Below are 16,013 nucleotides of genomic sequence, written 5' to 3'. Positions count from 1 at the left end.
TTTATCATTATACCATTTTAGATATCAAACATATTTTATGTCATTCCTAATCAGCGTACAATATTTAAAAAATATTTTAAAATGTTTACTTAAAATTTTTACACGCCCACATTAAATAAATTTTTTAAAAATGTCTTAGAAACATTGTCTGTTGATTGGATTATTCTACAATGATCAATTACAACCAAAATTCTTAATAATCGCATTACTACAACAATTTTTTTACTAAATATAATATTATATATCGAAAGAAACTAAAACTTCTAATTACAAAAATAATAAAGCTTTTGACGTATATATATGACGTATTCTATTGTATTTATAATCTGCAGGATCACCTTGCATATTTTAACTGTTTACTTTTGAAGTAATCAGAAATAAAGTTCTTTATTATTCTGAAATTAAAAATTGGTAAATACAAGTGCCACGAAATTTTAAGATTCTCCGCGATATCTCATAGTACGTTTAGTGACGTGTATGAGAACCGAGTAGAATCCCCTCTTTTAGAAGAAGTGCTTTCATGCGCACGTATAAAGCCAGTGAAAGCGCCAGGCGGCCCTCTAGACTACCGCATCGTCCGACAGCGATAGGAGCTCTACCGACAAACCGTACGGCAGACTTAGATTAACACTTGAGAATCTCTCGCGTAAGTTCGAAAGTTGAAATAAAACAACTTTTAAAAATTGACCGCGTCGTGCAGTTTGCCGTCACGTGTTCGCGAAATTTCCTGTTATCTTCATTGATTGTGATTAGGATAGCTTAGATAGGGAGTGACCATGAGGATGCATCTTGTTGGAATCTTGGCGATTCTATTACTCGCCGGTACCGAGATTTTAGGACATCCCTCACAGGAAAGATTAATGCCAGGTATGTAATATTTTTGTTATGGGATACACTGAGAAAAAAATTTACTAAATTCTAATAAATATTTCTTTGAATATAGTCCGAGCGGAATATTTATATATATATTAAATGTAAACACATATTTACTAGATATAAGAACCATTAGTTTGATTCAAATATTTTATTTCATTTGTCTAAATATTTATTTACCTTAAATCGATATTCCGCTAAAACTATTCTAAAAAATATTCATTAAAGTTTAATAAATTTTTTTCTCTATGTACACACACACACACATGTTATGTATATATAACTTGTCATTTTCTGTTATTTTATGTAGGCTTTACATTTTTAATTATTTTCCTAATTATTCCAAATAGAACATTATTACATGTATTAATATAAAATATATAGCATACATATATATTATACACAGTAAATATCATATATTATATATGTATAGTACATATATATATTGTAAAATACATTATATATATTTTGTACGTAAAATACATTATATATATTTATAGTACATTGTATGTATCACAAAATTTGTAGTAATCGTAATAACAATTTATAATGTATGATAATTCGGGAGATATTATATACGAGAATACCGGACTATATGTGTTTTATGAAAAATTAATAAGAATTTCAAGCATTAATTTATTATCAATTGATATTAATTGTTAACGTATAATTTATTAGAATTTTTATGTATAAATAATAATCTCGTAAAAAAATATAATTGGAGAAAAGAAAGTTGTCCTCTGTTTCGCCAATTACATTAGAAGTGGTATATTAACAATTAAAAGACAAGCTACAATAATTTTAATAATTTTTTATTGAGATAATATAAAGTTAAACTTTACACACAATATGCAATAAAACGTGTTTATAGACATTGTTTTGGACAAACATGTCATTTTATAGCTTTATTTAATTTAAGTTCAAACATTTTAATAACAGAGAATATCTTATCTATTCACACACACACACACACACACATACTATTTTGTTTTAATTAATGTGTCGGTTTTACTCTAAAGTCTGTGAGAAATTTGATTGTTAATAAAAACAATACCACTCTCTTGTACAACAAATTTTTTAAATTGATATATAAGAAAATCTGGTTAATAATCGGACTAAATAAAGGATGTAAAACTTTAATTAGAACATCTATTATATATCAGTACGTTTCGTGTGTGTGTGTGTGTGTGTGTGTGTGTGTGTGTGTGTGTGATCACATGCCTTCTTCAACATATAATTTAATATGAGTTTATAATAGAAATAAAATAAAATAATCTAAATAAATCGAGTTTACAATATAAATAAAAAAATAATATGAGTTTATAATATAAATAAACTTTGTTTATTTTTATTTTACGCCTAAAAATGTGTTTAGATAATTCACCTTATTACTAAATATTTGTTACTCTATATACGATTTATTCGGTTAATGCTTATAAGTTGGATAAAAATATTAGATCAAGGATTCAACGTCTATTTTGAAAACTAACATCATTATACGTAATATCTCTAACCTATGGAATTTGACTCAACCTATTATGCCAAAAATGGTAAATTTGCGACTTAATCTTACGATTTTATTTATATTATAAACTCGTATTAAATTATATGCTGAAGAGGGACCTGTGATCACACACACACACACACACACACGAAACGTACTGCTATATTATTATATCTATTGATATCTAAATTAAAGTTTTACATTCTTTAGCTCGATTATTGACCAGATTTTCCTATAGATTGTTTTATATAACATGAGCGAATATTTTTTTGTAAATTATTCTTTATATAGACCAAAAAATGTATTAGTTAAAATATTCAAAAATTATTAACATTAATTTAAAAAAAAAATTAGAGCTATAAATTTTAAATAACTATCACAACTGAAAAAAAAATATAAAATTCTAACTACTGACATTCTGCAGTAATTACGAAATATTTTCTTTTGTGCAACTTATGCTATTATTTTGAAGATGAGAAAATTCCGCAATTTCATCATAATTCTTCGCGAGTAGTGATTTTAGTTGTTACTATCTGTTTTTCCATTTTGTTCTATCATAGTTATTACGTCTGGCTTTATCCCGCATAATTATATCTCCACCCTCTTTCTATCCTTCGTTCTCTAAAGTGGAACACTTCCTTCTACAGATGCTAATTTTGATAACCTCGGAGAGTATGCTGTCTCTCTAGGACGTGACAGCGCTCGAAACCGCTGCAATGCAGATTTCTCGCTTCTGCCGCTATCTCATAAGCAAGCTTTTCAACATTATCCTCTTATTGCTTCGTATCCAGGGCTTTGACATTTGTCGAATAAACATTGGTAAAATGGTTATTACAACACGTGTCACTTTGAATGTATGGGAAGCCGCGAAAAGGCATGCAAACGGCTGTCTGTATAAGCACGTGAGTCTGGCTCGTCGCGAGCTACACTCACGAGATCCACCGCCTACACGTTAGTTACATACTCGTCGTCGTAGCTGCATGTGAATACCGCGATCTACAAGGACTACAACTTTGCTGCATTTTTGTTAGAAACACTGACATATAGAAGCAGGGTCGGCAGATATAGCGGGATTTGTACTTGTAATCAGAAAATACCGTTTTATAATCAATTTAAAGTACTTTTTCTCAAGGTAAAAATTTAATCCAAAAATTTATCTCTCAACTTTTTGTAGAAAATATCAAAATGTATATTCAGTGACTAATTGAACGACTAAATTAAGTATTGAAGAGTATTGCTCTCTTAAATGACGATAATTCAAAGGTCAAAATACGTTCTGCATTTATAATGAATATTAAGATATATGACAAAAGAATGTCAAATTTAATAAGCTCGATAAATATTCATTTATGATGAAATTGATTACATGGCGCATGTGATATTTAATATTCATTTTCTGAACAGGTTGTTTCTATAATTCCACATGCTTTATATTCTGTTTACGAATTTTTTCATAGATATAACGTCGATTTTTCTTAATTTTATTGTATAATGTTTAAATTAATCATTTTTTACTTAATTTCCAATTTTAATAAAACATATTTCACATGGTATTATAATAAATTACAAGCAAGATTTTGCAAACTATTTTTATTTCTAAAATATTTAATTTATAAAATTTGTTCAACATTTTTAGATTTGCAATTTAAAAACTGTTGTAACTTTTCAATATTTTTTTCTTTAAAAATGTTCAGTTTAGATTAAATAAAGAATCTATAAAAAAAATTAGAGAGCTTGTATAGAAAATATGAGAGATTCGATATAGTTACATGCGTACATTTTTACAATTTAACTTTATTTCACTTTGTATCATTTTATTCTACATGTATAATGTTATAAATTCTTTTGATGTGATTTATGTTTGTTTAATTTGCTGCATTGTTGTCCATTAATCACCAAAAAACCAACTAATTTTTTGTCTAATGGAGATGATGTGTCGCTACACCTGTGCAGCTGATTGACGACCATACTACATGAAATTTGAAGGGGTATTATTCATATCATTGAAAATGGCTCAAATAGTAGCCGAAACGTTTGATTTAGTTTTGTAATTATATTGTAATAAATAATTTTAAACTCGCACTAACTACCGCAGTTTTTGACTCTCATTGATCTGTTTGTTTATTGTTATTGACATTCTCGAGAGTTCTATTTTTGATTTAAATTTTTGTTTACAATTTAACTTTATGGTAAAATTAACCCCTCTTATAGTATCATAGTTATGTTGCAAACGCAATCTCGCAATCGTCTAATAATTGTAGCGTTCACACCTACACGTGTATACCGTAGAATCAATGCTGTTGCATAGACATTACCAGGGTATAAACAATAATAACAATTCCTATATATCCGCGCGCGCGGGAGCCAATATCACGTGCTGCACGTGATTACACGTGCGTTTGCACGTGCCAGTTATTGCTGATCAGTGCGGACATGAGAAAGAAGGAGAAAGAGCGCTACGCTTGCACGCCTTTCCTCATACGGATTAATACCATCGAGGGAAAAGTCCAACCGAGTCACGTGCATGTGTTAGCCGCTCGGCTCGAATCACGCGACCGTTCATTCTGTCAATTAACGTCCATGCGACGTCTTCTCGGCCAACTCCATCTGTTCAACTTGGTCCTTGGCAAGGTCACAACAGAACCCGTTCATATCGCCAATGCCAAGTTTTCGATTCTCAGAAATCGCGCGGCATCATCCTTCGTGCCGCGAAAAATGGAATTTGTAACAATATTATGTAATATTGATGTTTTAAGGGTTTTTTTCTTCCTAAAAACTGATTTATTTAAACAAGATAAAGGAACAAAAAATTTTAATTAGAATATTTTCAGAGTTCTCTCTTGCAAAACACTCGAAAAAAAACTGCATCCTTATTTTTAGTTCTAATTAAAAAATATTAAATCTTTCACATTTTATCTCTTTCATGACGGTTTATTTATAAAATGATGGAAAAAGTTAAAAGATGCAAATAAAAGTAAACTTTCTGAAAAGAATAAGATTCTATAATACCAACGCTCTTTGACATTGACATTGTGTTTTAAATTGATCTTGTATAAGCAATTAACTAGTTGTAAAATAAGTAAATAGAGAGTCACACGTCGTCTTATAAACTACTAGTAAAGACGGAGAAAGTGTGAGAAATTCCGGTGAGATTGCAGTGTATCTCGAATAATGACATTCTTGTGGCAAAAAATGGAACAGCAACATGCCTGTCATTGACACTGATTCGTTTTCTCGTATCTAGTGAGCTAATATAAGGAGAGCCGCGAGTTGAATTTATAATAGGTATCCTTCATAAGGTACCCAGAGAAAATTAACCAGCGCATGACTAATCCCAGCACAATATTCATACATTCTGAAATATTGTAACGTATCATTTAAATTTCTCGATGACTTCCGCTAATATCGTTCGAAGCACTTTCTCCGTTCACAAATACAACGAATAAAGTATTATGACGTAGACACGTTTAAGAACTATAATTTTTATAATATGTTCGTTCGTTTTTGTCGCATTACTTACTCAAAGCATTAAGCGAGTGAGCCATCAACAGAATCGTAGATTTATTACATATTAAATTATTTCTAACGTTTATTACGTATTAAAGTCGCACGGTAATACTGTGTACAAAAGTAATGCGTCATTATTTAACCTCGAGAACTGAAAAAATGGACCGTTAAAATGAGAGTTGTAACACGTGCTGTAAAAATAACTTATGCAAGAAATTATCAGAGAAACGTGCATGTACGACAAACGCGAGTAAACCTTAGTAATCTGACCTTCCATTCTCCGGATGCATGACTTTGTCCTAGTATCGAGAGTTAAAGAGATTGATTACCAAGATCATATGATTAGCAAAATAAAATTGCCAAAGTGTTTAAATAAATTGACTGCTGCATTTTTAAGTGTAATAATTTAAATAATTAATAGACAAAAATAAAACTTTTGTGTGTATTTTTCAACATCAAATTTTTATATATGCCTTTACCATTTATAATGAATCACATTCATTTATGTTAGAATTGAATTACTTAATAAGCAATAATTAAATACATGTTTTATAGTCTTTATAAATTAACGGACATAAAAACTTAGGTCTAAAAGTTAAATTGAAAATGTGAAAATAAATATAATGAATTTTAAAATATTAATTAGATCTGAAGAAAAGTTGTGACTTTTAGTGACGCTTCAGTACACAAAACTGTAATATAATAATTATGATCAGCGGTTTTAATAAGTCACTTATATTTACTACATTTCTTAATAGGTAAAATATCCAGAGAAATATTTACGAGTATACAATTCTTTTTTAATTCAACTTTCCGCAATTCATGATCATAATTCAATACCCATGGGATTTTCTAGCTAATACTACCGTTTACTTAATAGTGGCGATAAGTATGCGAATTAAACGTCAACTTTCTACGACAGTAAGCAATATTATTAGTATCAACGTGCGCGCTCACTGACAGATTTACGGTAATAGAAATATGTTAATTAAATCGATACAGAAGGGACCCCCAAAGGACCGCGTGATTCAGCTTAATTCGAGCAATTAACATTGTTAAACTGTCAATGCAACAACTGTACAGTGATTGATAGCGCATTTTAAAATGGAGACAGCGACTCCACCTCGTTCCTTTGCTGATATAGTTTTTATTTTATCACAAGAATTCTTTCTTGGCAATTATTAGATTGGTCCACCATCATCGATTGCCCTGCAAGCTACAGCCCCCTTTCTTCTCCTTTCTCTCGCAATGCGTTTGTGAAATCGATTCGAAAGCCTGATTGTTATTCTATTTACATCTAGAGTACACATGGGAACTGCAAAACTATTTCCTGTTACACTGCAATGTATAATTCGCAATACGATCCGACTTACAAAAGTGACTACGCTTATATTTTAATGAGATTCATTGCTTCTATCTAACTAATCTATTTATCATAAATTAAAATTTATGACTTTTAATTAAATTCATTCGCAGGATAAATTTTTGTAAAACTTATCATCTGATCTACGAAATTGGAGAGCACAATAATAATTTTCAGTATCCGTTTTTAACATTAACTGCTAATAAAGATGTTGTTTATGTTTACAAAAATCGATGTTGCACATAATTTGCATAGAAAATTTCCTAAATGTATAAATGATTAATATTAGTGTTGAAGCGAGAATCACTACACTTTTTTACGCTGCACAGTTCAGCACCCGTGATAGAAATTTCCGCAATAAGTACGTTTATTCTCGTTCGCTTTTATGCAGAATTCACGTGCACGAGAGCGTGGCGGCCGGTGCACTGTTCGATGCACGTGACGAACGGTGCAATACGCTGCACGTGGTCACGTGCACCAGCCGCGCGTTACCGTCGCGCTACGATAAATCGAGTTACTTGGGATGTGGCTTTCGCTGCTCTCGACGAGATATACTTTACATGAGAACACAGTTATTCATTATTATATCAGTTATATAACATGTATATTGCATTAAGAGCAACGCAACATCTTGCACGTAATCGTTTCATTAATCGAGCAATTGGATTATTCGATCATATGTTTTGATCCAGACAGTAGGTAAAACAAACAAATTACCAACGTAGTTGTAAGTTATTATCGTATTAACATAGTAATGCGTGTTGCTTTGTTCTTATATAATTCACCAATGTAATTTATTACAATATTTTGCTCGTACTACAATAATGATTAATTTATACATATATAACTTCTTCCTGTAATTAATATCATGAGTTAGTTACAGCCAACAGTACTCTATCTCGTATCTGAACGCGTTGGCAGTAAATTTCCTCGCACGTATCGTAACACCAAGAGCGAGATAAAAAAATGGTTGTAAAAAGAGAATAACGTATTTTTGCTTTCTCGGTCGCTTAATTGCATTGCCAACAACCGTAATTGGATGCTATCCGCCACAGCAAAGGCTCTCGAAATTAAAGCACTGATAATAAGCCTTTTTTCCTAAACAAGGAATGACTTACTCTACGATGTTATCGTAATGCATGATGTTGTTAATGCTCCTTTGAGTTTCCACGCGACAAGTAAATACTTGAGAAATACGCGTTTGCCAGTAGCACATTCTTGCACGTTTTATTTAGCGATATACATGTATATCGATCGCTAACATGAGGCAATGGCGCGTTTAGGTTCTACCGCGACCAATATTGCCTGTCGGGCCTATGCCGGTTTTCTAGGTCAGACTTACATTACACCTAATAAGTAATTACACTAGTGAACGCGTATAAACTGCTTGACCACGTACTGGCTAGAAAGCAGCTCGTAATTGTCCGTGTAATTTTTATCGATAAATTTTATCGATTAATCATTATAGTATTAACGCGCAAACAAAAAATAATAATCTTTAAATTTTAAAATATTCTGCTGCTCTTATTATTGTTATATTATAGTTCCTTACGCCTACTCGAATTTGTATAATGAAAAACAATAATAAATAGTAAAATAATATTACACATTTCTAATTATTAATTATAAATTATGTTACCAATAAACGTATAGAATATTTCTTTTAAGCAATATTTAAAAGTCTACTACTCTAAATTTTCCAATGGTTATAAAAAAATTAAAAATGCTGTTGTTAACTCCTATAATAAAAATAAAAATATAAATCAAATAAAAAATAATCTTCACATTATATATTAAAACATTTTAGAAGCTTATATAAAATTATTAATATAATTATTTTTATTGATCAAGAATGGTTGTTCATTTAAAGTGAGGTACAGGAATTATAATTATTAAATTCTGTCTCGTTGTGGTCCATGTGGTCAACTTTTGAAAAATTAACTGTCTATAGCTCATTCAATTGCTCATTATTTATACATGTATGCACATTTGGAATTTTTGTTTGCACACTCTTAAGGAGCACTCGAAATGTGCAACCGAAAACCTATTGATTCATGCCATTTAGATAGTAACTGCAATTTGAAACTATCTACTTGACTCGATTGTTCTCGAAACTTCAATTGTTAATAACTTTTTGAACCAGAGATGTGCAAACAAAAATTTATCGATTGAGACTAAACTACGTTCCACTTAATGCTAACAAGCATCGTTTGTTTAACATTTGACAAACAACAAGGACGAAATGATTCCACGAGCATTGTGAACGTTAAATGGAACGCAGTCTAGATAAATATAATTTGTTCGTTCGGGAGGACCAGTATAAAATTAGATCTTTAAAATTGTTTACTTAATAACTTTTTTATTTATATAGAAGTGTGCAAACAAAAGTTCAAAATGTGCATATATGTGCATACAGTGAACAATCGAATGAGCTACAGAAAGTTAGTTTTGTCGAAAGCTGAGGGATCAACTTCACATGGTCTGTTATCAATTTTTTTTATTTAAAATAAATCTGTAATTAAAGAATAAAAATCAAGAAAAATAAATATTTTATTAATACGTATTTCAACCTGATACTACATACATAGGTAATGATACAGTGTGCGGACTCGTTACGATGTAAAATGCAATTGCAGCTTGCCTATATGCGTTTAGATAAATAGAAACGTGCAATTCACACGCGAACGCAATAGGATGTCGATCGACTAGTTTTACCGACGTTCACCATTTTGGGCGATGGAAATGTATCGATACGTTACAAAAAAAAAGCAAAAGCGCTGTCTCCGGGTGAAATTGAGAGATTACGTGCATTTCCTTGTTCGTCTTTGCATGCCTAAGTAAAACACACGCTTCCTACATACACACGTTTGTACCGAGCAAAATCTACCTTTAATCTATAAAACTTTCGCTTTTGAATCTTGCACGCCGGCGAAGGCCGTAAATATCAGTCGCGGTAACTAACTGTTTTCGACCTTACGTAAACAGAATTGTATTACTTTCTTTGCAATAATACTTCGTTACCGTGGCCTGATAAGACGTGGTAATTAATCTAATTAGAGTTAACATCCTATAATTATCTATTAATTAAAATAATTATTGTTCACTTTCTATCAATAATCTGAAGCATTCAGTACATGCGATAACAAATTCGTGCAAATAAACTTTACGTTAAAGACCAAATGAAATCTATTGGTTGGATTTGTGCTCGAAGTTCCTGCAATATGTCAGTAATGCACCCAGGTTAAAGGTGATAATAATGATAGGTGATAATATTCTGATCTTCTGGCTCGTATTTAAATCTCGTGTCAATAATAATGGATACAATATCTGTCGGCGACATGTCGTATTTAAGTGATATTGAATGGAGTTGCGACCCGCCGCCGGGACTCTCTCCGAGTCTCGAACAATCAACGTTCATGCGTGTCAAGTTTCAATGTTCCCGTCATCCTTGAATGTAGAGATGCAATTGTGCTAGCCTTAATAGGCAAACAAAGAGAATGTGATAATGAGCAACCTCTTAGGTATGCAAAAAATTCTCGCCTACATATCTTATTACGTACTCCCGCCCAGTTATCATTTTTTTAAAGATTCCTTTCAATCAGTAACGTTAACTGTTATGAAACTTTCGTCTGTTATTAGTACGTCATTTTTTGAAAATTATTTTTATTTGATTTTTTGTAACACACACACTAATTGTTACATGATCTTGATAAAACGGAATTCTTGTAGCACAAGAGAGCATTTAAGCAGTCAAAACAATTACAAAACGTTTTATAAAATGATAATTTATTCGAGGATTTATGGTTTATTAGATAACACGTTCAGGAATGCATTCTATATATGGGGTTACCGTTTTTCATTATACAATGTCACGTTGTCCATATTTATGAATGATACTTATTACCCAATTGATAAACAATTTTATTGCAGCAAACATAATGTCGCGCACTTGACGCTCGCAAATGATGCATATGTTAAGGATACACTGAATGCATTGAGTAAACATTTTATTGGCAAATATGTCAGTAAATGGTCTTAAGCTAATAGAAATGAATAGATATCTCATTACCACATATTTCATAAATCGTATACGTAAAAATATGTGCACCTTCAATTTCAATCTTTTGAAGACGGGACTAACGAGAGAGCTTTTTAATAAAGAAATTCGAAAAAAGACCTTATTTTCTAAGAGTTTAGAACTCTAACATAAAATTTTTTTAATTAAAATTTCAAAAGAATAATCTAATTATCATGAAACTTCGAAAGGTTTTTAATGTCGCTGAGTTTGAATGTAGTTTGAAAATATTGAATTTCAAAAGGATAGTAATCTCTTATCTTGAAAAAAGATCTACAGTCACACAGTTTATAATCAGAATTTGGAAGTCAGTTCAGACAGCAATGCTAATTGTCGTCACTTGACACTTAAAAATGCCCTAAAACTGAGTTTTATAACAATCGGATTACTTTATTTTAAAGAGAGAAAGAAAGAGAAATTATGTCCGACATATTAAACTCAAAAAAATTTTGAGGTTTATATTTTTAACTCCTCAGGTTCGCACAAATAATAAAGTACAGTCAATCCTCTTATACGATATTTCGAGAACACGGTTTCGATATAACACGATGCAAAAATTGCGACAGGTATCATACAATACGGTTCTCCGAGAGGTTTTCATATAGCACAACTTAATAAATTTGGGAAATTCTTATATAATACGAATTATGTATTTGACCTGAGGAGAAATCGTATATTATTTCAGTAATTCTGCAGTTTAGGTACAGCACAGAATCCATTCCTTTGATTTGCATCACTTTTAAGTTGCTCTTAGCACAGTTTCGATACAACGCAATGGTACGAATCAATCGTGTTATAGGAAAATTAATTCAGTTAATTGTATAGATATCAAATTACTCCTTACCTCAAATTTCATAAAAATCAAACAAGTAATTTATAAAATAAAAGAGGGTGATTCCAAATAAATTTATCAATGCACAAAAAGTTAAGGAAAGACTGTCAAACTTTGCGAATGTATATATATTTGTGATATTCACAGATGGATATATTATTTGAAATAGATATAGGTACATTTAAAATGGAAATACAAAATGCAAAATGTCTATTTTATATTTTGAATTCAAAATACATTTTCTGATAACTATTTTTACATTTTCGTTTAAATGGTTTTTACTACTAATTTCCTAATTGAAATACATTTATAAGTTGGCATTAATAGTTCTAGTAGAGTGTTAAAATCTTATCTAACGATCAACATATTTCTTCTCAAATTATAATACGTGCCTCCTATACTCAATACCAGTAGAACGCTTTTTCTTTTTTTTGTATGGCAGATTAATTATGAGATCATAGAAGAAAAATGGAGGACTCCTTCTTTGAAAAACTTATTCTTTTATTATAATTAACTTGTAACTAAAACTTTACAAAGTTTATATTATATTTTATATTGTATAAAGAATGTATATATTTTATAAAAGTTTATGATATATTATGTAAAAAATTATAATAAAGAATATTAAAAATAAAGAATATAAATTAAAATATAAATGTAAGCTATATATAAATATGAAAAGTAAATGCAGGAATATTAAAAAAGACCGTTTCAAAACCCATTATTAAAAACCATTTTGAAAATCTGTTTAAAAAATATCTATTTTCTATTCTGTATTTTAAATTGGTATCTAAAAACCATTTTATATTTTATATTTCCAAATGGAAAGGTTACATCTATTTATATAATTTTTGCTATTTCAAATAGATTCGCGAACCGCCATTTTACTCATTTCTAGTAATATTATATACTCCCACACAGATTTAAATAATTTTTCAATTTAAGTATTTATAAAATTTAATTTGTACATATGTGTATATAGAAAACAAACAATAAAAACATAGTAAATAAAATAAGCTTGTTTCAAAATATCTTATTTGTTTGTATAGTTCTAATTTTGAATAAATATTCATTATTAGAAAAAAAACCGAATTTGTTGATAGATACTTATATATGAAATAAGACACTATATATTCTATGACCCAAGTAGGATCGAATGCAGGAATTGAGGCCACCCACTTTTTTGATACAAAAGTTGCATTCTTCTCTGAGAACGAAAGCGAGTGTTTCATACCTTTCCTGGCGCGGAATTGTCTTTTATTTCTTAATTAAGAAGTGCGTTCAAAGAGTATTGTACCGCCTGACTATTTTTCATAAATAATATCGATAAAGATTAGAACGGTAGAGGAAACGAGGGAGAGAAAGTATCGTTTCATTTTTCTGCTTCGGAATACGAAAACGGAGAATCAAGAGTGATGAATGCGCAATAAACGAGAGAGATATTGGCAAATAAATAAAAAAAACCACATGCATCGCCGAACACGAATCTGCACTCATAAAATGCAGCATTTACTTAATTGAAATAAATATGATCAGTCACGATCTTAACGACATCTTTATTTCAATGAATGCATTCACAGCTTTCCAATCGGTGGTGGAGATTTCAAGAGAAATGCATAAACAATTTTTTTGCGAGTTAGAAAGCGCACGCATCTATATCTCCCGCTCGACAATCGACTCGCGATAAAGGACATTAAATTAATAGCACCTCATACAGAAATTTCATTATGCCTAATTAATGTGTAATTCATACAACTATCCTCGGCATTCGCTTCCTCACGTCCGCGGCGCAATATCTCATTGTTGTATAATTAAGCAATAATATGATTCAATCTCTCGTTCCATTAGAAATAATGCCTGTCTCGTCTAAATCAGCTCCGGCGTTTTCGCAATAAATTATTGCGCCTTTTCGCGCGCATCAACGCCTCCACGTGTAAACGCAATTGTTCCCCATGCATAATAGGTGGCCGCCGAACGAAACGGTCGTCCCGTACGTTGATTAGGATCTAAGAATCCGGTTATATAGGTCGCTCGTGATCGAGGGATAAGATCTACGGCGGCGTTCTGAGCGCAACGACTGACGGGCCGTTCTCCTCGTGCTCCTCGTCACGAGACGAGGCTGACGAGACTCGCCGCGCGCCGTCTATTTCATGCAAATCCGAACGAGTGTCCAGATAAGCTCGCGAGACTGCACCCGACTCGAGAGAAACCAGATTCCCTTGATCTTGCGCGCGGCGCAAGAATTATTTCACCGTGTGTGCCACACGCGGGGCCGAGTCAAGTCGCGATAATATGTTTATCATTATTACATTATCTCGACACACCGACGACGACGCTCGGTAGAGAACGATGTCGAAAGGCTTGTGCTGTTTGCTTAATTTTTTTATTTATCATCGTCGTTTACAAACGCCGGTCTATTCAAGCGTGCACGCGGACCTCCATGAGCAAACGCGATATCGTGACGGTCCCCGGAGAATTTATACAAGTTTTTCAGTAAAAGTCGCGTGTATTATTAGCGTACTTTCAAACGGTAAAATCGCCGTCTCTCTGATTTACGATGTATATGTTACGTATCACACGCGCGGCCACGCTCGCGTTTCTAGTAAAGAGTTTGCATATTAAATGTGAATTTTATCATTCTTCCTCTTAATGCTGTTAACGCTGACGTTACAAGATATCGTTTAACTACCGTTCATACAAGGATACGATTAGCACGCTTGTTGATTTATAAGACATTACGGGCTTACGATCGACAATATATGGTAATTAAAACCATCGCCTCTGTGTGCAGTGCAATTCGTGTATCTCGTTATCACGTGGATCCATTAGCATTCCCGCTTTAAGAATCAGATCGTATAAATTATTTTCCATCGTTTTTACTTCTGCTTTGTTGCCAACACGCCAATCCACGTTGCGCGTCTAACGACCTCCTCGCGGAGAAGGTTGCGATGCTATATAACTCGTAGCCTCGATCTCGCATTTATCCGAGGAAACTGATGAATTTTCCTAGGCAACGTTTGACCTTTGGGACGACTACAATAAGCAGGCGAAAGAAGCGTAAGCCAATCGAGCGAATCGATCTGGCATTCACACTATCCGTTTATATGCCACAGTAGAATAATATCGTGATGAAAAGAGAGAAACTATAATCGCTTTGTTCAATTTCATTCAATGTATGCGCATTTACGATTACCAATAAAATAATTCAATTAAGGTGTGAAAAATGTGATCAAATCTGATTTCATTCGAGATTGTAATGCGTCAATTCGAAGTCCTATTCACATACGAGTATATCTGGCACACCTAGCATTATAATCGAAAACAGTGCCTGAACGGAAAACACCAATCAGCTGCATCAAGTGATTTCGCGAGACTCGACGTACTCGATCGCGAGAGATACAGCATGAGTTTTACGGTGCCGTGTCAGTACAGTTACGATCGCTTGAATTTCAGTTTAAGTGTGTTTCTTTTCGGATTATTTACCGGCTATTACTTGCATCGAGCGTATAAAGTATTTTCTCTTACAAGTTTACGTCGCGGTAATCTTTAATCGATCGTAAATACGGAGATAATGGTAAAAGTGACGTGAAGAGAGGGCGGATTTCTTTATCCCGAAAAGCGGAACATCTTAAGAGATGTTCTCGCGTTCAAGGCTTAATGACGCGAAAATTATCTTTCGTTTGCGGCCGTTACCGCATTTCTCCGTCGAACTGTGCCACGGCAGACCGCGCGCGCGGCTATAAATCTCGTGGCGGCTGTGAGTTAATCCCGGCTAAAAACTGTGGTTATACGAGGGGAATTTAAATCATTTCAGGCTCTTTGTATTCTCATCTCGCAATTGGCTCGGCGAAAGTCTATT

The 16,013-nt window shown here is 32.3% G+C and overlaps 1 protein-coding gene across 1 annotated transcript in view; it reads left to right on the top strand.

Moving 5' to 3' along the window:
* Window positions 1–776: 776 nt before the first annotated feature.
* LOC108774152 (uncharacterized) overlaps window positions 777–16,013 on the top strand; it is a 57,827-nt gene continuing 42,590 nt past the window's right edge. The window contains exon 1 of the mRNA XM_018540188.1: window positions 777–867. Coding sequence (XP_018395690.1) covers window positions 777–867 — 91 coding nt within the window. The remainder of the gene's footprint in view (window positions 868–16,013) is intronic.

This window comes from Cyphomyrmex costatus, unplaced genomic scaffold, assembly GCF_001594065.2.
Source record: "Cyphomyrmex costatus isolate MS0001 unplaced genomic scaffold, Ccosl1.0 scaffold105, whole genome shotgun sequence".
NCBI classification, from domain to species: Eukaryota; Metazoa; Arthropoda; class Insecta; order Hymenoptera; family Formicidae; genus Cyphomyrmex; species Cyphomyrmex costatus.
Note: the sequence above shows the minus strand (reverse complement) of the source record. Positions and strands in the feature narration are given on the sequence as shown.